At 39.4% G+C, this 22,983-nt stretch overlaps 1 protein-coding gene across 3 annotated transcripts in view; it reads right to left on the bottom strand.

Moving 5' to 3' along the window:
• Positions 1–7,800: 7,800 nt before the first annotated feature.
• The window catches only part of LOC131064585 (ATP-dependent helicase BRM), a 135,231-nt gene continuing 120,048 nt past the window's right edge, over positions 7,801–22,983 (bottom strand). For 2 of the 3 annotated variants that reach the window (XM_057998775.2, XM_057998776.2), the window contains 9 exons: positions 14,187–14,279; positions 14,021–14,104; positions 12,905–13,108; positions 12,511–12,756; positions 10,767–12,425; positions 10,195–10,599; positions 9,053–9,301; positions 8,820–8,955; positions 7,801–8,716 (listed from right to left, as the gene is read on the bottom strand). In XM_057998775.2, the coding sequence (XP_057854758.2) occupies positions 8,394–8,716; positions 8,820–8,955; positions 9,053–9,301; positions 10,195–10,599; positions 10,767–12,425; positions 12,511–12,756; positions 12,905–13,108; positions 14,021–14,104; positions 14,187–14,279 (3,399 nt within the window). In that variant the 3' untranslated portion in view covers positions 7,801–8,393. The remainder of the gene's footprint in view (positions 8,717–8,819; positions 8,956–9,052; positions 9,302–10,194; positions 10,600–10,766; positions 12,426–12,510; positions 12,757–12,904; positions 13,109–14,020; positions 14,105–14,186; positions 14,280–22,983) is intronic. The other variant, XM_057998777.2, reaches the window with a different exon arrangement.

Here is a 22,983-nt window from a genome sequence, read left to right as displayed (position 1 = left end):
GAAATGATAGGTAGCGTAAAATTGACATCTATAATCCTCAAAGCTCTCAACTGATGCAAAAGGTCTAGACCTAAAAAGGGCAATAAGAACAGCTTCCCCGTAAACCCATGGTATGATGAAGAATGTAAGGCATAAAAGAAAATGATCAAAAAATAGTACATGCAAACAAGAAGAAAAGAGCTGATTAAGCTTGGGAGACAAAATCCAAGGGGCTTTTGGAAAGAGTTGCAGCAAAGAGACATAGGCAAAGAAAATAATATCACAGATCTTCAATGGCTAGAATATGCAAAGCAACTATATGAGAGAGACCAAGACAAAGATATCCCTCCGATGATCAGATCAGGAATTAAACTCTTCTCTTTAGACAATATTAAAGAAGGAATTAGAAAACTTGTGGTGGGTAAATCTCGAGACATAATAGATGGCATACAAGCACAACATTTAAGATGGGGATTAGAAATCCTCACGCCTCACATCAAAAGAATATTCAATGGAGTCATCCAAAATGGTTTTCCAACAAATTGGTCAAGTAGTGTGGTCATCCCCTTGCTCAAAAGTGGTGACATCAATAACCCCTCAAATTACTACACTATAATGATCAATCCTCTCTTTGGTAAACTTTTTGGGAGCGTGATAGAAAGACGAATCAGTATTTGGGCTGAAAAGGAGGTAAAAAGAGCAAATGAGCAAGTGGACTTTAGGCCAAAGTACTCTACCATTGATCATTGCATAACACTCAAACATTTGATTGAGAAAGCATGGGATAAACAAGGAGGATGTAATTCTCGCCAAAATACCCTAGAGAAATACACTAACAAACATGCAAAATAGAGATAACAATTTTTATTTAAAACATCACATAAACTAATGCAACATAAACATGATCATCAACATTATATGCAAGCAGACATAAACATAGTTACATCAATAACATCTATCTTCCCTAGGGTATCTCAACGCCATTACTTAAACTAAACAATTCCTAAAGATGATAACATATTACTTCCATTTTCCAAATGTAGTCTAACTTACTATCATTAATTCCTTTCGCACAACCTCATATGGTTCATTTCTTTAACCTAAAATGATTACATCCATCTATGAATACTCAAACCATCCCATGAGGTTCATTTTAAAGTACAAAACAAAATGTTCCTAATCCCAACCATTCATTTCTTTTAACATCAATTAACCGTTTCAATACCAATTACCATATTATTAAACCATAGCCATATGAACTAATTACATCATCACAATCATAACACAAGTACACATCCATACATTCAATATCCATTGTCCTCATTATTAATCATTATCAAGATACACATGATACATCATTGTTTCCCCTAATAATATCTACTAGATACATGAATACAATTTCTTTTACAACAATGAGCATAGTTCTCAATACAATTACATATACATGTTAAATGAAACATGTACAATAATATGCTACGAATATCCATCCACGACCTGAAGAGATAAGAGATCCACGTCCATGCAAGGCATCAAAAAAAACATCCCAATGGAAGAAAGACACCAACCACCCGACCATGTGGAACCAAAGGAACCAGCCCCCGTGCTAGAAAATGACACAAGATCCCACACGCACTCTAGATTTAAGCTGACACCTAACAACCAAAGAGGAAACAACTCTAACACAAACCAAGGAAAACATACCAAACAACCAAGAAACCTCCAGTGACAACTTAACAACAAAACATAAGGAACTAGCACGAACATGTAGTGAAAAAGTGTCATCACATGCTACCACATAGGATACACATGCAAAACCATCTCAACCTTTGAGGAAATCAAGGGAGTTCGGTTTATCTGGTTACTAGATCTTCCACCTCACTCGAGTTTCTGATCCATGAGATGGGCACCACAAAACTCAATTCTTATCTTACTTAGATGAGTTACTCTACCCAACCCACCTAATATTGATTATTATGTTATCACTTATCAATTACAAAGGAAAACTTCCAATGAGCTATCCAAACGGTCTAGACCCTAACTCTATTACTCAAGGATCCTAGCAGTCTATTCCTCATGACCTCGACAGATTCATGGAAGCCCACTCCCCCTAATCATGCTCCTAGGCCTTACTAATCTAAGCAATCAAGCAAGAAGGATCACAAAAAGCAATCCGGCTAACCAAGATAGAACATCATAAATGCACAATGAGCAAATAACATATACCACATAGGACACATAGATCACACAACATCATAGAGAAAAGAACTATTAATATAGCAAGGTATTACTCATCTTGCAACAACCCAAAAGATCAAATAATGCATCAAAACATTACTTTAGACATCCAAGAATACTCAAGAGCACAACACAGCCTCTGGGCAAACTCCTGAAACAACTGAGAAATCAGAAAAAACCAAGACTGAAACTCAAAAATCTAGAAAAATGACTCAAAACACATGAAATAACCAGAATCGCACATTTACATAAGTGCGCAACGCATATACACAGTTCTATCACACATACACATAGACTAGTGACACATTTATACTTGAAGCAACGTATTTGGTAATTCTAATAGCGCATATGTGACACAAATTAGCACATATGTTAAGGGAAATCGCACATTTGTTAATTTTTGTCATGCATTCGTAGTTTTCGCGCATTTGCAAAAATAAGGCCACAGACTCAGAAAATTTGTGAGAAGGAAACAAAATCAAAGACATAACAAAAAGGCTCGAATAAGATCTCAATGGAGATGCCCAGGCAAGACCAAGAGATAGATATAAGCAATGTAGAACCAAATGAATCATAGAAAATGATATATCAAAATTTGCATCACGGCCATTGAGCCAAATCTTAATAGAGAAAATCACAGAGAGCCTAAGATGGCCCGATAACACATTCAATAAGCTCACAGACCCAAATGAGACAAACTCTTCCAATAAGCAAAACACACGAGTAGGGAAGGATTTGCATAGATACAAGTCTTAGACCAAAATCACAGTGTCATGCGCTCATGATAGGCAATACCTAGAAACAATAAAATTTCAACAAAAACTATATCAAAACCCATATAACATAAAGTTTTCCCCATAAATATTTACTTTTCAAATTATATAAAACTATGTAAATGAAATATTTTTCCCAAAACTCTTGAGAACAGACACAAAGAAGACAATCTTTTGAAATTGAAAATACAAAGGAAGAATCCTTCGACTTGGTAAAATGCTGAAATGAAAATCTGAAGAACAATGAATCCAACCAAGCTCAGCCAAAACAATCCAAGCTCCTCGCAAGCAATCCAAAATTCAAAACCACAGAGAACGCATATCCCAACCTAGAAAAAAATTGGCAGAGAACTCACTAATAGCTAACCCGACAAAATGCACAGGCGGCGATTAAATAGAAGATCAAAGCCAAACTATATAAAATGTCGACCAATCAAAATAAACAATTAAAATATATTTCTTACCTACCATGCCAAAAACCAAAGCATGAAATATTAAAATAATATATTAATTACTTACCCAATAAATTCAACCAATTACCAAATAGGATAAGTAGAATAAATATTAAATCAATTAACCCAAGAATATAAATAATTAAATAACCAATCAAATAATACTCACACGCATGATTTATACAAAGCCCAAAAAATAAACAAAGGCTATAATTAAAGCCACAATAATAAATCAAATGTTATTTATATAATTAAATATTTTAATTAATAATAGTCTTTTCTTACTAAATGATAATATGAATTCCAAATCAATAATTAAATAATATGATATAAAATCATTTATCCAATATTACTTTCTCAATTAATTATTTATCATATTATTACCAACTACATATATTTATTTTATTATAAACTATATAAATCTATTAATTTAATTTAATATATTAAACTATATATCTCAATTAATTAATTAATAATAATTAAATCAAACAATAAACACAATATGCCACACAAGATAGCAAAGGGCAACTCAAGAGATCACTGACGCTAAACAACAATTCACACCAAGATACCAAACTGACTAGAGTAATCAACTTAAACCTAGTGTAGAATGAGTTTTCATGTCATCTCCGATCAACTTACCATTGGGATAAGACACGCTTAGACCTATGAAGCCGGGTGGAGTCGATGTTTGGTATTTGCAAATCCTGCTTCCACAAAGTCACGATACAACATATACAATATATAATATAGGCAAGTGATAGAGAATCACAATGGCACATCCCGCTCACAGTGACTGATGTGATATCATCCCTATCACGAAGATAGTAGAAGACACTCATAAACAATCAAGCAATATCATAATCGATCTCACATCATGAATTAGGGTTAGTACATCATAAAGTATCCTCAAATCATCGTAAGAGAGTTTAAACAACACATAGAATGGGTACGTATAAGTCATCGAATGAGCACCTACCCTTATAATAACCCATATAACAATCCATAATGTCATCATCCACATGGAATAGTAATGTCAAATGCAATATAATATGTCCAATATCCATGATAAAGCATTTGAACCACATAGAAATCCACAATAGTCTAATCCAAGCATCACAAGATAGCCTATGCTATGACAAAATAGTCTATCAAAGCACAAAAGGAAAAGATAAATCGGGGAGGGATACTACAGAGGAGAATCTTTTGTTGTTTTGTGGATTTCAAAAAAACTTTTGACACGGTACCTAGAGGCAAATTGTGGAGTAGAATGGAAGCGTTGGAAATTCCAATACAATATAGAGTTGTTCATAGATTGTATGACCAAGTTTGGGATAAGATACAAACAAAACAAGGATTATCAAAATGCTTTAGAAGTGACATTGGGGTCAAGCAGGGCTGCCTATTATCTCCTACCCTATTTGGGTTACAAATTGACAAGTTAGAAAAATGGATAGACAAGTTTGGAGGTGGGGGAGTTCATCTGACCAACTATGTAATCAAACTGCTTTTATATGTTGATGACCTTTTATTTTAATGGCAAAAATAACACAAGATTTGAAAGAACACTTTAAGTCTCTATAACATTTTTGCCAAGAGACGAGGATGTAGGTGAACATTAGCAAAACCAAGGTCATGATCTTTACCTTAAAAAGAAAGGTCCATAGAGAATTTGTCTTTGAGGGAAACACCTTACAAGTGGTCAATGAATATAAGTACCTTGGCCTAGATTTCCACAATAAACTCAGCTGGGTAAAATGTAGAGCAAAAAGGATCCAAGGAGGATGGGAAGCCTTATACTCACTCCAAAATAGATGAAGAAGAGCAAAATAATGGGATTGGAAAACTAAGAAAACTCTTTTTGGGCTTTTTGCAGTTCCGATGGTATTATACGAATGTGAGGTATGGGGCAGCAACACTTCAACAAGGAAATGGAAGCAAATAGAGAGATTACAAAAACATTTAATTACAACTAGTCTTAAGTTTAAATCATCTATCCCATATGAGATTTTTCTTAGCGGAGGTGGGGGCTTTCCCTATTGAGGCATCAACTATGTTCCAACTGCTAAGTTACTTAAGGAGGTTAAAAAACATGGAGATACATCACTGGCCAAAAATGGCAGCAGGTGAGAAGCTAGACAAAAAAAAAAGCAGATGGATGAAACAAAACATTAAATGGATGAATAAATGGAGTATTAACCTACAAGACTAACCAAATAACAATGGAGAAAATTTTTTAAAAGTAGAAAAAAAATTCAAAGAGAGCATGTGGGCAAGTCAAATAGTGAGGAAAAAGGACTACCATATCAAACACTTCAATCCTACACATGACCATACACAAAAGAACTACATAGGAATGGACATAAAGTGGAAGGCAAAAATGTTAATTGCTCAAATAAGGACCAGCTCACCTCAACTTAGATGTGAAACTGGGAAACAGGGGATACCCAAAGAGGAATGGGAAGATAGAAGATGTAGATATTGCACACAAGGGGTGGTGGAGACTAAATGACATTACATCATGAAGTGTCTAGCCCATAGTGACATCCAGAGTAACTATGTTGAGACACTAAATGTGAACACCTTGAGTAATCTATTTGACGAAAAAAAGATACCAAGAGTTGCAGGTTTCCTAATCAAGTTACACAACAAAAGATCCAAAATGCAAAAGGAGGAGAAAGATGTTTAATAGTTTGGATTTGTTCAGGCTTTGCATGCCTTCTTTTGCTAGCTATCCGTGGGTCCCATCGGCTGTTTGACCTAGTGGACATCATTAAAAACATTCATTCATTCATTCAAAACATGAACAAAACAACAAGTTACAATTCTTGTGTGTCTGCCATTCTCTAATATTTTGAATCAGACATATTGTTTGTGTGTATTTCTTTCTCCAACTAAATGTTTCTTGCCCATGTTTCTTTTATTAAGGTCATTATGCTACGGTAACCTGTCATTTCCAACCATATTGTTCCAAACTGCAAACTTCATGTATTTTTCAAAAGTAGTAATCGTGAAACCATCTATCTTTGGAAATAAAAATAGTGTGATAACTTTTCTCATGGGGGCAGCCAAAATGTGAGAGATGGCTGCAAAATACTTCATCTATTATGCTTCTAAGAATTAAATTTGCTGATTTTCTTCAGCTGCATGTAATAAATTATTTCTGAATGTCCCTAAGTTGCCAGAGTTTGATAAGCATTCTAATGATCCATTATCCTTGGCAGTATTGACTTTGGTTGGAAGAGGAAAGAACTTTGCAGCATTTGATCAGAGAAATTGAGAAAAGGATTTTTGAGGGTTGGCTAGACTTGGAAGATAAATCCCGAGACTCGTTGGAATCAATAAATGACAAGCTGTTTTGCATTATTCCAAACATCCTCCGATTCAGTCTTTCAAAAAGAAATAGATTATGATAATAACTATGCTGAATACGTCTCTATAACCTGCAGCTCAGATACACTGGATAAGACTCGCTTTAATACAATTCTGTAATATAGTTTAGGATGACAAACAGCCTAAGATAGTTACTGTGCCTCTGGTTCTGGTGTTTCATTGATGCTATTTTCTGATTTGGGAATATTGTTAGAAGCTATCCCTAGTGCCCATACACTTTGGCACGGATGTTACGAAAACCACTTTAACTTAAATTTGAGTTGGCTAGCGCTTACGGTTTGATCATGTTGCATCTGCCATGTTCCTGAGCATTGGTCCAGATCTGGCCCACTTTTTATGTATTGAGCTGTTTTTGGTGGTATAAGAGTTTGTTGATTAAAAAAATTGACAAAATTGAAATACATAAAATAACAACCAAAATGCAATTTTCCAATGAAATTGACTGTAGCCATGTTGCGTAGTGTTTAAAAACTGAAAGCTCCATAATCCACTATAAATTGTGTTTTATTGATTGTCAAAAGTTATCTAAACTCTGAAATACACATTTTTTTAATTTTCAATGAAATTGACTGTAACAATATTGCATGAGTACAAAAATATTGAGAGTTCCATTTCTACTATTATTTTTTACTTAGAAGCTTAAGAACTATGGTACACCCTTCAGTCACCTTAAAATTTTCATCCTGAAGTTGACTTGGCATCTCTTTTAGGTATTCAATAGTCTCACAAATTTTCAAACATGTAAGATGCAGATCTAGTTCAGAAAGCTTGGAGTGCATCCTATATATCTCTGAGTTCATGTACGCCATTCTGTCCGACATTTTTGACAGGAATTTATGCAACTTTAGGCAATTCCTCTCTTTTATACATTACATTACTATTTGTTGCTGGATAAAGGAGTGGTATTAGGCTGTGCATTCCATTGCTGCAATTTCAAGTTTTCCTTTTACCAAAAATTAGCTCCAAAATGATGTTAAAAAAACTTAAGTGGCTGTATTGTCCGCTAGAACAAAGTATTTCATTTCTTCATTTTGTGGAATACTTGCTGCACAAATCTGTTTGATAACGTACATGCTTGAGCAACATAATAAAGCACCTTCTCTATGTACATCCTAAGCGGACCTAATGGTGGAGACACAAGTATTCATAGATGTCCACTTTTGAACCTGGTAAGCAGTAGGTATGCATGCCTGATATGAACAATATACAATTAGCAAGCCATGCACAATACACCTAATAACTATAACATTTACTGTGCTATACATATAGCCATGCTACAATGGCTATGCAGAATAAGCTAGGGATGAGTTCAAAAAGCATCTTGATGTCCCTGATTCTCCAGATCTTATTGTCACATCATTTCACATTCTATTTATCAAAAAGATATTTATGGTGATTAAGGTCCTTAGTTTAGAACCAAAAATTCAATAGGATTTACTTTCATGTCATATGCAGCACATATTTTACAATTACAAAGCCACCAATACCTAACCTTTCCCGATATGTACAACTTTCAGTCGATGCAAAAATGTAACGTGAATGCAAAAAGTTCTCACATCAATTACTGAAAACTGTGTCTCCTATGGCCAATACCAGTCCTAGGTTTCTTTAGATGGGCAGGCCACCGAAACTCGCATAGAGATTCAAGCTTACTGATTTGCCTCTTTTTAGAATAAGAAACTTGAGAAGGGTAATCAAAGGACAGTCCAACCAACATTTTGCTAGTATCAGGCACCTTAGGAACTATCCTGGCTTTGTTCTCCTCTTTGCCTATTTGCTTTTGCTTCATTTTACCAGTAACAAGCTCTGTAGTAGAAGGGACCTCTCCAGCTTCACCAGCTTTACTTTCCATCCTGTTTTCTGACATTATTTCTTTTTGATTTTCTGTTTCATTCAAGTCATTGTCATCAATAAAATAGGTTCTTCACAAAGGTTTCAGATAACCAGAATCAAAAACTAAATCATGATCCTTTTTTCATTGATCTACCTTGAAACTGTGCAGAAAGAGGACTTGAGTGAGCATGTACATATGAAAATTGGGATTTTATTGAACTAATATTCAGATATGGAAAGGTATGGGCCATTTGCTGGAAAAACAGTTCTTGCAATCTTCTTGCTCCTGCCTGCATTTGTTTTTGAGAAATAATAATAGACAACAAGTTAATCCCCATTAAAATCTGAACATTAAAGATATGCAATATAAGAAAAACGTTATGATACCTCTTCAGAATCGTTATGATACCAAATTGCATTTTCAAGCATCAACCGCACATCTGCCACAAAGTCTAAAACACTGGCATACTCATAGCGATCAAGCCGTTGCATGATCATTTGAGCAATAATAGGGTTCGTGATGACCCTGGAGTAGCCTGGATTCTTGTCCCACTCAGAAAACTCCAAAAAGCTAGCTGCTCGTTGCCTTGCATCCTTTATAACAGCACACAGCAGTTTGCTGAGAACATTCTTACACTGCAGTAAAAAAGAGCATTTTTGTTATTTCCCAGAGTTAATAATCAGATACTGGAAAAAATAGGAAATCTTCCAAAAGAAGCAAACATCAAAATCAACAGATAAGGAAACGCATTTGCAGGGCAGCATCACGGTGTCCTCAAGCATTAAATTGCAAGATTGAGTCCAACAGAACATTAGAAATAAAGGATATAATGCTGTTAATATCTAGGCAATGTCACAATCTATTTTCCAGGTTTTCATCAGAAATAAAACTAGCTATCAGGTTGAACTACTAGTCACTCAACTCAGAGATGTACATGATATTTATATTTATATATTCTATACATGCATTATGCATATGTATGTATATAAATATACTTTTACATAGATATGCACGCACACACACACAAGCATTTACACATGAATATCAATCTATCTATTTATCTAAATAATCTCTAGAAGACAAGATTTGAAAAGAAGCCAGTCACTGAAAATTCCACAAATTGTTGCATCAATAAATGTAACTAACTAGTTTTGACATTGGTTGAAACTTAATGGCTCTAAGCATCTTATATTGACTAGAAGCATGCCTCAATGTTTCAAGCAGAAACCTGAAGCACTTGTGCCAATGTCTTGTGAACAATAATGATTTTAGTGGAAAATGCTTTTGCAGAAAAGAATTGTCTGGTCGTTGTATTTTGCAGATACGGGAAGTTAGCTCAATCATATTTTAAAATGTAAAACATTCCCAACATTTCACTGGCTGGCTAACAAAGAAAGCCTACATTATGACCTACTAGTTTGGCAAGAAGAATCAGTTTTTGAAAATGTAATGCATCAAATTGTATCTTCTGCTGAACTTTCTTGGCAATGTTAAACACAATATTTTGCCAGTAGATAATTTACTCTACCTTTTGCGCGTTCACACACATAAGCGTTTCACCAGCACAGCTTGCAGACTCAGCAAGTTCCGAGGGCCCATTGAACTCGTGGGATTTATCCACACAATGTGAGTGGAAAACTGTATGTCCCTCCAGCAACTTGTCTTCACATGTAAAAAGTTGCCGCCCCATTGGATGCACGCCACATTCACCAGATCCATTATTAAATGGTTCTCTAATAGAATTTTCTTTCTGCTTAAGTACTGTGTGCAAACCACAATGTATGGATCTCCAACTCAGATTATAATTGAATTTCTCATAGAAATATGGGCGTAGTTTCACTGCAGACCACCTACGGCAATGTGATCCACCCCTCTTCCGTTTATTTTTTGTTGGTAGAATTGCTCTCTCACCATCATCAGCCTTTTCATATACCTAAAAACGAAAGTTGGTCACAATCCACAGCCAAATGTCCTGTGATTTCTTGATATAAATATTTTAGCCACAGGTGATATGATTTACAACACAAATACTACACTTGAATACATTAGTGATAAAAAGAAAGAAATTCTTACATAACTCTTCGAAACATTAAATCTTACCTTCAATTGGTGGGTCACTGGCTTCACTTCAAAGGCAGCCAAGGATATGAATTTTTGAGATGATGCTGGTCTACAAGATACATATCCTTTATTTAACTTTTCATATTGAGATGATAGTTCTGATAAAGTATCCTCCCCATCCTTGAGATCTTCTCCAAAATGCAAACCCTTATCATTTGCAGCCGAACTTGAACATTTTATAGGTACAAACTTTTGTCTCTGAATTTCCTTGTCTACACATTTTATATGAGTCTCTTTAAATACTGCTTCTTCACTTGGCTCCTCTTTGTCTAAGTAATCTACTGGTTTTTTCTCTTCATTATCTACAAATAAAGCATTCTTCTCTTCTGCACTTGTTTTGAAATACTCTTGGCATTCATCCTTTATATATCGTCCATTTATATCTTTGTCAGGTAATTGCAGTTTAGTACAGGAAGACTTTTTAGTTTTACTATAAAATGAGTTCTTCAAGTTTGGTACACCCTTTATATGAAAAGTTTGCAGAGACATTGCCGGCACCCTTTCCTCTTCTTCTTTCGTACCAATGATCTCCATTGGTACACCTGTAAAAACCTTCTTTGACATGACATCTACAGCTGCATTTATTTCAGCAGAACCAACACGAAGCCAGGTTGGTATATCGCAATGCTTCATCATCTCACCAGGCCAATCCCATTCCTTATCCATTTCATCAAACATGTGAACTTCCTCTTCACTTCTTGCAATTAATCTATTTACTTCTTGCATTGAAGGTACATCATGGACAATTGCTTGGCACCTCTCTTCATTATGTAAAAGTGCTTCTAATGTCATACGGCGTTCCTCTTGGGTTGTCCTCTGATCAAAGCACCCTGCATTTATCACCTCATCTGCCATGTCCATCTTGTGCTGCTGAATGCTGCTTCGAATAAGGCTTTCCACAGATCCCATATATCTCGCTTTTCCTGCTAACTCATGTTCCACATCTAGCATGTTACCACTTCGTAATTCATCTTCCACATAGGAGCTGGTTACTATGTCCACAACAGATTCCATATATATAACTTTGACATCTTTCTTTTGTCCAATTCGGTGTGCCCTAGCTACTGCCTGCTGCTCGTTTTGGGGGTTGGCATCTGGATCATAAATAATGACTGTGTCTGCAGACTGAAGATTCAAACTCCTTCCAGCAGCACAAATGCTGAGCAGAAAGATAAAGCATTCACTTCCAGTCTTGTTGAAATCAACTATAGCTGTTTCTCTATCTTCTAGGCTAGTTGAACCATCTATCCGTCTATACTTCAGATCACGCCATTGCAAATATTCTTCTAAAATATCAAGCAATTTTGTCATCGTACTGAATAAGAGTACACGATGCCCTGCACTATGAAGCTTTATCAAGACTCTATCAAGAACCCAGAGCTTTCCACATGTCCTTACCAAGTAGTCATTTGTATATTTACCATAAAAATCATAACTTAGGAATGGGTGATTGCAGACCTTCCTTAATTCTATACATTTGTTCTTGAGTGGAGCATACACTCGCACTTGCCGTTTCTTGTTTCCTGCCACTCTCCTGGTCTCACTCTCTGGATCTAGCCTAAGTGTACCTGTGGATTTTACCCAATCATAGATTGCTGCCTGAAGTGCTGATATTTTACATCTCAGCACCACTGAAACCTGTCATCCGCATGCAGAAATCATAAGCAAAAATGACATCATAAATGGCAAAATAAAACATTGGTCTGAAATTTGCAATGATAACCTTTGGTGGAAGCTGGCCTTCAACATCTTTCACTTGACGACGAAGCATGAATGGCTCCAAAATTTGATGCAATCTGTGAATGATGATCACTTTCTTCTCTATTTCAAGGAAGACATCCTCAGATCTCTTATTAGAATATACATCCTTTAAAAAGGGCTTGGAGAACCAATCATTGAAGACTTTAAAATTATTAAAAACATCTGGTAGCAGTAAGTTGAGAAGTGACCAAAGTTCTTGCAGGTCATTCTGAATCAGAGACAACATAAATCGCCATCTTAGGTCAACAAATAAGATTCCATTCATACAGCCCTACGCTCTATCTTGCAAGTGTTGCTGCTATCAAAAAAATAAAATTATTGATATACAACCTCAGTTGCCCAATAGAAGAATATACCTGTAACGGAGTTCCTGTAAGTAGCAACCTCCTCTGACTCTGAAAACTATCTAGATCATGTGATAATTGAGATTCTCTGTCTTTAATGTGATGTGCCTCATCAATGATGATATATTTCCAATATAATTTTGAAAGCTTTGCACGGTCACGCATAATAAATTCATATGTAGTAACAAGAACATTGAACTTCATGCCAAGAACATCCTGCTAATTGCAATAAAAGTACATGAGTACAATGCTCTTATGTACACCATATAAATGAGATTTTCTAATATGCAAAAGTTGTCACTCTTTTAAGGACTGCAAAAACAAAAACTACAAATTTGCCATATAACAAAAATTTATCTTATGAGAAACAGAAATGGTATCTTAAGATTAAAATCTAAAACTAATCAGTCAACTGCTATGCAAAACATAACTGCGTAAGAGTAACAAAGTCGCCCAAAGTTCTTGTAGACCAAACAATGTAAGCCAAAATACTGTGGCAGATATAATAATAGAGGGTGCTCATGTGAGCCACATCTTGAATATTCTGAAAAAAGTTATACACTTCAGTGTGCAATTATTTTGAAATGTTACAATTAAGAGATAACATGATCCAAAAGGCTTGAGTATGTTTGAGTGTAGTATTTGATCCATACAGAGGATGGATAGATACAAAGGTAGTAATTGGCTGAAGTAACTGTGAAATGAAATATTCTACATGATTACTCACGAGTATAGAAAGACCATAAGTAGAAAAAGAAAAAAGCCTGAGATTACAGGTAAGAAAAATAACCAGTTGATGCAAAAAAAGATAAGGAATAACACTTAAGAATCTTTACAACTAGAGGAACCACCAATTATCAAAGAGTTACCCATATGAGAACAGATTCAGGAAGTGATATAGCATATATTCCAGAAGCTATAAATATATTAAGAGTGTTCATGGATATTTAATTGAATGGAAGAATTATTAAAAATACACAAAAATCTGCCTATAAAGCTGTAAAATAGAATTGTATCATAAGCTTACTTACAAAAGGACAAATTAGCCATCCAATGTGCTGTTGATATATTTTTTAGTGATCCATGTGAGAACAATTCCATTGATGCTGAAAATTACAGAAAACATACCTGAGCATACAGTTTTGTGCATTGATCTTTGGTACCAACATAAAAAATACAAGATAACGATGGCAGCCAACGACACAGCTCACTCTGTGATCATTTATAACATCCCAGGGGAGTCAGGTATATATAAAAATCTAATATATTTAGCAAGTACAGAATTGGAAATTACCTTCCAGTTGACAATAACAGCATTTGGCACAATAATGAGGTGGGGCCCATAATTTCCCTTGAACTCCATAAGATATGCAATCAGAGCCATTACCTGTATTCCAAATGTCAGGTATTTGAAGTTCTAAGCTTCCCATATACAATGAGATACAAATCTTAAGCTAAAGAAAATGTTCTTAATAATTTCTTGAGATAAACATTCCTTAATATTCATGATCTTTTTAACGCAATGCTAAGCTGTAGTACACATGTACCATGGTCCATGACCAAATCCTTATACTAAGCAGGATATGGAGGATGGTTCCAGAGGCAATAGTCAACAAATTTTCCATACCAAGGGAAGCAAGGACAAAACGTGCTCGTCAATACACATTTTGATTGAGTAATTGTTGGGCCTAACAAATGCCACCATCAATTCTCGGCATGATGCCCAAGATGAATAAAACTTTAGTCACAAGGTTTGAATTCGATAGCCATGAAATTCAGATGAAATTCGACCTGCGAAAACTTCGAAAAAAAAATCGGATAAAATTCGCCTTGTATAATTTTGTTTATTTTTAAATATATGAATATGGGACATTTATGTGACAGCATATATATAATAACAAACTTCCTTAATTTATCCATGCCTCAAGCATCCTTAACTATATGTATACGAGACAAATATAAATATGATAACAAACTTCCTTAATTAGTCCCCGCGCTGAATAATATTTCCAGACCTTCGCCAATAATTTTACCAAGCCAAATATGAAATCCCCAACAATGGATAATAACAAACTTCCATCACTGAATATTCAGCAACGAAAATATACGAGACATTTACCGTCACACATACTTAAATTTGCCTTCAGAAAATCCCACAGAAGTTTAAGGATTCCCTCAACTTAAAGTTTAAGGAGACATTTACCGTTGCACATACTTAAACTTCCGTCACTGAATATTCCGTCGCATATTAACCCTTGTTGGAGAAAATCTGACGGCAACCCAATAGTTGCAGACACCTGCAACCCAGCAATTGCCGAATTTATGGACGAATTTGAACGATTCTTTTATTAAAGTTTGAAATTTGATTAAATTCTAACCTCATCCATGAAAATCGCCGTATTCTATGACTTAGAATAAAACTATAAAACTGCTTCCTCCCCAAATAAAAAACCGAAGTAAAAATTCAATCCATTCATAGAGAAAGCATAGAACAAACTGTAAACAGGGTATAGCAAGTAGTTTCAAACTTGCAACCAATTGCCAAATAAGATGCTTTTGTCCTATTAGACAAATCACCACACAGTCAGCTAGTACAACTCCAAGTTATACACAAAAAGACCAATTTGGGATCAGCTCTGCACAGCTGCAACATGGATGGAGAAACAACATAGAAAAAAAAAAAACAAGATCAACTTAGCAAGGAAGCTCTTCTATGATAAGTGTAAGAATTTGTCAAATATAGCCAAGATCTAGAGCACAATGAATAGCACAAAAGGGAGACAACAGATTTAATAAGAATAAGCTATATTCTAATCAAGATGCAAAATAAGATCAACTAGATCATTACATACAATGTAGATGAGCTTGCTTATAAAGGCAAAGCCATATGGATATGTAAGCGCACAATCATGACATGTGGCTCAATGATAAACAAGGGTAGGTGAGGGTAGGTAGGACTAGGTAAGAGAAATAATAAAATATTCCACAAGAGGTGGATCACCCACCAAAGGTGGAATATAACAACAAGATAAAACCACAAAAGGTGGAATTTCTCCTACATGCGTCATTCCTATGTGCACACTTCCCTAAGTGTCTCATATGTAAACTACTATGAAATGCATTACCCTAAGTCAACTTAAGTAAAGTGTAATTATGAGACATAATTTACACCAACACCCCTCCCCCCCTCCCCCCTCTCTCTTAAGTGCAACTTAGGGGAATGTAGACTCAAGCTACCAATGCAAGATGGGTTCCGACAACTAGGCCATGGTAGGTACCCATGTACAAATGCAAATGCACTCAAACCAATGCAATCTCTCACAAACAGAGAAAGGGAGAAAACCACGTGGGAAAAAACTCCCCCCCCAAAAGAGAGATGAAAACTATACAAAAGAATTCTCAAAGAAGTGTGAGAAGGACAAAATCCCATGTGAGGAAAAAGTCCCCCCCGTAAGAGAGAAGAGAGACCAAGTATCCCCGCCTCAATGTAGAATCTGCACCAATGGCAGAAGCTCGAGACTGAATGAAGTAGTTGCTCCACAATCGTCAAACAACGTTCCTCCCCTTAGGAAGAAACAAAACCAAAGGTGAATCCATGAAGTCTTCCCAATCATGAAAGGAAGATGTAGGAAAAAAACTCAAGATGTAGGGAGTCTCTAAAAACTGCTCAAGTGTCCACATTTTGATGCTAAAAGCTGCCCCCTCCAAATCAGGTGTACTAATCCATACTGCTGAAAAAGGCAATCCATGATCTAGTGGAGATGAATGTAAAACATGATCCAAAGACTCACATGTCTCCTCTAAGTGCAGAGAGACCTTCTCCAAATGTTATACATAAGAATCCACAATCATGTCAACCTCTAAAGAATGATCATGTAGAGAATGAACAAGAGGGTCAAAGTGTTCCCTTGCAACAATCGAAGAAGGATCAGCTCCACCAAAGAGAAGATGAATATCATCAATGATGTCTCCCAAATCTGCAATGTAGGACTCCACAAACAAACCTGCAATGTTTGTCAAGTAGTCATCCCAATGAACTGAAGCTAGAAGACAAGGTATATCCTGCAACACTGAATCACAAGAAGACCAAACTGTAGTAACATGTGCATCATCAAGTGCAATAGTCGACGTGATATCAATAGGAGGAGATGGAATGCTAGTCTCAAGAATGGGTTTCCATGTGAGAACACCCAAGTTCAAGTAAGAAAAGGTCTCCTCGATATCTGAATCAACACGAAGTGTGATCATCATGTGAAGAATCAATCTCATCAATAGGAACAAAATCTGCAAAGGAGTACAATCGAGATGCATGATCCACCAACCTTGTAGCAATAATAGCTCTAGTCTCCAAGTCTCTAATGATAACTGAATCAGGTGTGAACTCCACAGTTTTCCTTATTGTCCCATGGGTGATCTGATAGATGGAAATAAGATTGTTTGTCAAGTGGGGTACACACAACACATCATTGAAGGAGTTATCCCCAATGGCAATAGATCCTTTCCCAATCACATTCATATATGTATGATTGCCCATCAAAATCGGTGGCATGCTACAAGGCTCAAATGAAGAGAACATAAGTTGCGAAGATGCCATATGATGAGAAGCTCTTGAATCTAGAAGCCATCTCCCTAAATCATGACTTGTAGTAGCACAAAGAGCTTGTCCCTTTCCTTTTGACTACGAGGAAGGTGAAGGAGATGAACCCTTCTTCTTGTAAGTGGATGGCAAATCAATGTTGTTCTTCTTGATGATGTTGGTCAACTCATCAATCTGCTTGGTGTGGCAATGATGCTCATCATGACAATTTTTCTTGCAATATGAACAAGAAAGCCTCTCCTTATATGATTTTCCCTTAGGTGAGGATGTAGAATCCTTTTGTTGTGGAGAGTGTTTACCAGTGGGGTAAACAGGAAGAATACAGAAACTGAACAGCAATGCACAATGCAATTACAAAGGAAGTACCAGAATAAGCTTTCCATTAATGTCAAAAGATGTTCATATTATAATCCGTCGTCCATATTCCATGTCCTCCAACACCCGGAGTTGGTACAATATATGACAGCCGAAGGGGTGCGACACAACCGTCGCGACTCCAACTACCTACCCGTCGGCTAACTGACTATCAATAATTAACATTACTAAACGATACATATTTTCCGATAACATCATCCCCCCCCCAAAAAGAAGTCGTCTCCGACGACTAACAACAAAATGGAGACAATGCATATATACACCCAAAACAAAGTCAAGGAGGGTGCTAAGGAAGCGTCCCTGAAGTCGAAGGCTGGGATGCTGGTGTCTGGGCCACCAGGCGGGCGCGGAGGTCATAAACCTGCTGAGTGCGTGCTGCCACATCCCGCTCCAACACCAACACCTTCTCTAAAGCCGTCTTCACCATATGCGCAGCTTCCAGCAACTCCTTCTCCTTGGTATCCGCGGACTCTGTCATACCGACCAACTGAGTCTGCAACAAACCCCGCTCTGCAGTAACAGCATCCAACTCCTGCTGCACAAGGCTCCGCGCACTCTGCTCCTCCGACAGGCGGATGTCAACCGCAACCTTCTCTACACGGGCTGTCTCAAGCTATGCTAACAACTGCGTCCTCTTGGCTGCCCACGAAGCCTGCTGTCTGGCGAGATCTCTCTCTATCTCTACACGAGCAGCCTCACGGACCGCGGACTCATGCTGCGTCTGCCGCAGTGCATAGTAGGCATCCCTGTAAACCTGCTCAATCTGTCGGACGAGAGTAGTCACCCTACTCTCCACGACGGGCTGAGGCACACTCCAAGCCTCGAGCATCGCATCTGTCTGGATAGCTGGCCACCCCTGTGACTCAAAGCATGTAGCAAAAGCTGTCGGACAGCCTACCCGCATAAACTGGAGGACCTGCTCTAATTCCTCCACAACCTGCTGCAAAGCTCGCGTCTGAGCCGTGGCCACCACTCGCCGACCCCTCGTCACCATGTCTGCTATGTAAGCCTCAATGTCCTCCCCATCCTGCCCCGAAGGCTGGGACCCCGATATAGGTGCAGAAGGCTCAAGTGGGACCAAAACTGCTGCATCCTACTGGCACAAAGGTGTCTCCTCTACCCCCGCCTGCTCTTGGATAGCAGGGACGACTTCTCCTATCTCATGCCCTACTATTAGTACTGGTGTCTCACCCGATGAATCCTCCAAGTCTACCACCTCCGTCAGAGGCTCTCGCCGAGGTGAGAACACAACAGCTCCCGCTGGTGGCATCACCGTCATCTGAAATCGCCGGGTCAGCCAACTCCCCATAGCCACCACCGATGGATCCGTACTCAACACCTCCGGACCTCTCTCCACCTCTAAAGTGTGTCTATCCATGGGCTCCTCCAACAAGGAGGTAGACACAGTCACTACTGCCTCGAATCCCACAACGTCCAACCGCACCTGAGGCTCTGCATCGACCACCTCCTTGTGCTCCTCCTCTGCCACTACTTGCTGCGGTGATCCACACGACTCCGCCATGCCTTCTATACGTGCCTCTATGGTCGGAGGCGGTCCCGCAGGTGGCGCACTAGCCTGCGGAGGTGGTACGATGGAAGGTGATGCCACCTGCTGCATGGGCCCAAGTGCAACGGGCGTGCGGCCCTCCCCAAAAGCTGGAATCGACGTGCCTCCCACTCTCGCGGATGACCTCACAAGTGTGCCAAGTGGTAGTGAGGGTGGCGCAAACAAGACTCGCTCCCCCGCAGGCTCCATCCTCCCCTCTTCTGTCGCCCTACTGCTACTATCCTCTGCCGAATCATCCTCCTCCGAAACCTCTTCGCTGCTGGAAGTCTCTCTTCCACTATCAGGTTCTACCGAGGGGGTCTCTACTATCCTTTTCCGTTTCGCCGAAGAATGGCCAATGTCAAGGTGTCTCCAATGCATGATAGGAGGCTCACCTACAGCCAATGGTCTCTGCGGCTATATCTCCAATTCTGCCTCCGGTACTACTTCTCGCGTGGCCTCTAGAAACAATCCGATGGCATAGTGGGGCATGTAAAACGTGCGCTGCTCCATCATCAAGAACTCACACATCCGTGCTGATAACAGTGTAGCCCAATCATACCTAACGCCATTCAGAAGTCCATTCATCAATATGATCTGCGGGAGAGCGATGTCGGATGCCCTACCAGACCCCGTCAACCTGCTCTTGATGACATCCATTATACACCGCCAGTGAGCCTCTGCAACAAAGGTCCTACGTATCCCACGGTTTTTCGTGGCATCCACAATGCTATCCAATTCTGCCTTGGTCAAGTCGCGGGTCACTAGTTTAATCCAATATTCTTTTTCGTCCCGCGTCATCTTCTTAGCTTTCAATTCAACTTTCTTGCCATGTATGCCTGGGATGCCAAACACTCTAGTGAAATCTGCAGGTTTGAAGGATATTGTGATATCCTTCCCAAGGTACTCAAAAGTACTCGTCCGTGAATGGCTATCAAAGGTATCAACCATGAACCGTAATGCTCCCTCGTACTCACGGACAGCAAACACAGGCATTCGGATGGCCCACTCCACTCCTACTTTCCGTAGGCTCTTCTTCACCAAATCATCATCTGGTGTATCCTGCCACCACTTCCTGCATTCGGACCCATTCAATCCCTCAAAGGTGATATTCTGCGGAGTCCATGTGTTCTTCCCTCTTGCGGCATGCTGCTGTGGTGTCTTTCTCTTCTGCGTGGCGTCCATTGTGCTACCTGCTATGCGTACACCCGAAGGGAGAACTCACTTATCCTTATTCATGTGGCTGCCCTCCTGCAACTGTTTTTTCCAATTCCTTTTTCCTGCAGACTCCATTAGTTTCCTCCTCCAACTGATTCTTGAGTTTAGCCGTGTCGTTGCAAAAGCCACTAACTATCTCCGGGCAGCTAAGACCGTGCGGAGGTGATCATCACTCCGCTTGCCAACCAACTACTGTCCATGCGGCCATATATGGCCCAGCGCCGCCAGTACCAACCAGGACGCGCGTGGAAAGATCAATATAATTGGAGCCCCCAAATTGCCAATACGAGTCGGCGCGGAATGTTCTATTACGCCCAGCAATCAAACACTTCCCTTAACCGAGATGACTGTGCCACTTCCAAGCAGACTTGCTACACGTCTAGCTGTGCGATGACCACGGCCAATGACTCCCACACCCAAGCATAGGTCAGAACGGTTGAAATCCACCTCCAATTCGCATGCCCTCAAATTGCGAATACGTGTTTTGAACAATCCGGAGCACAAATTGCAAATACGCGTTTTGAAGAAATGTTGGCCATGCATGGAAATGCCTACCAAGTAATTCCCCTCAGGTGATCCCACTGTTGTATGTGCCTATGCGTTGGGCGTGAGGTAGACACTGGGAGGAGCAAACCCAAACTTCTCGCTGCCTGTCCGTGGGGTATGTGCGGTGTGCGGCGTGGTGGCTTCTTTCGTGCGGCGTAGTGTCTTTTCCTTGCGGCATGGCGTGGTGTGCCTTCGGCGATGTGCGTCCTCTTCCTTTCCTTGGCGTGTTTTTCTTGCAGCTTGGCGTGGTGTCTCCTTCGTTCCCTCGGCGGTGTTTATAGCTTACGCGGCGTTTTAACCTTGCGGCCTTCGGTGGCTCCCACCGCACGGTGGTGCCACCTTCGGTGGTCCACTGTACGGTGGCCACTTTCTCTATTTTTTATTTTATTTTTTTATTTGTTTGGTATATATATATATATTTTTTCCAATTTTCTTTTATATATATATATATATATTTTTTCAAGTTTTTCAATTTTTTTTTTTTTTTTTTTTTAAGCGGCTAATTGACTGGGAGGGTCCCGTTTCCCTCCGTTCGTGATAGATCTTCAATTTCGACCCGTTGACTGCGTCTGGTATCTCCTTCCCGTCCAGCGTCCATAACTTTATCGCCCCGTTCGTGTTGACCTCACGTATCCGGAAGGGCCCTAACCATCGGACTTTGAATTTCCCCGGTTTAATTTCGTTTCGTCCATTATATTTACAGACTAACTACCCCGGGGTGAACCTCGCCCGCCGAATGTGTTGGTCATGCCAATGTTTCCTTCGTTGCTGGGCCACGTCTGTCACCCATTGTGCGATCAGCCTTCGTTCATCGAGTTTGTTTAGAGCATACAGGCGCTCCCTCAGGCTCTCCATATCGCCAAGTTTATTCTCAATAGCAATTCGGAGACTTGGCACCATGAACTCCATCGATACTACCGCTTCCTGTCCGTACATTAATTGAAATGGTGTCTGGCCCGTCGTTACTTTGTAGGTGGTGCGGTATGCCCATAACACCGACGGTAGTCGCTCCTCCCAATCTTCCTTTTCTACCCGGCACGACTTATAGATGACCGAAACCAGAATCTTGTTGGTCGCCTCTACTTGACCATTGGCCCTCGAGTAATACGGACTGGACAAGGAGTGAAAAATTTTGAACTCCGTCGTAAGGAGTCTCACCACATGGTTCACAAAATGGCCTCCTCTGTCACTTGTTATCTGAAGCGGAATTCCATATCTCGTGATAATTTGTTCATAAATAAATCTGGCTGTACTCACCGCGGTGTTATCGGGTAGGGCCCGTGCTTCGACCCATTTTGTCAAGTATTCCGTAGCTACCACGATGTATGTACATCGCCGCGGTCTACTGACTTTTAAAGGCCCCACAAAATCAAGCCCCCAACGTTCGAATAACTCTTGTGCCATGAAGTCTCGTTTTAGTGGTTTTCCGGCCCTCTGGCATGTATCACAGCTTCCGACCCATTCTCTGGTGTCGCTGTGTAGCGTCGGCCACCATAGTCCGGCTAACAGTACTTTCCTGGCCGTCATGTCCGGCCCCATATGCGGGTCCTTCGTGTGCTTCCTTCAAAATCCCCGGTATCTCTTCCTCCATCACGCATCGGCGGAGTATTTGATCTGTCCCCATTTTGTAAAGGAGTCCATTGATCAGTTGGAACGTTCGGCTCCTCAGAACCAGTTTGCGTCGTTCCCCTGGTGGCATGTCCCGAGGGAACTGGGACGTCGATAGGTACTCGCCAATACGAGTGTACCAGGATGGTAAAACCGCAATCCGGAATAAGTGCGCATCCAAAAAATCATCATTCACCCCCT

Source organism: Cryptomeria japonica, chromosome 8, assembly GCF_030272615.1.
Source record: "Cryptomeria japonica chromosome 8, Sugi_1.0, whole genome shotgun sequence".
NCBI lineage: Eukaryota > Viridiplantae > Streptophyta > Pinopsida > Cupressales > Cupressaceae > Cryptomeria > Cryptomeria japonica.
This window is presented reverse-complemented; position numbering and strand designations above follow the sequence as displayed.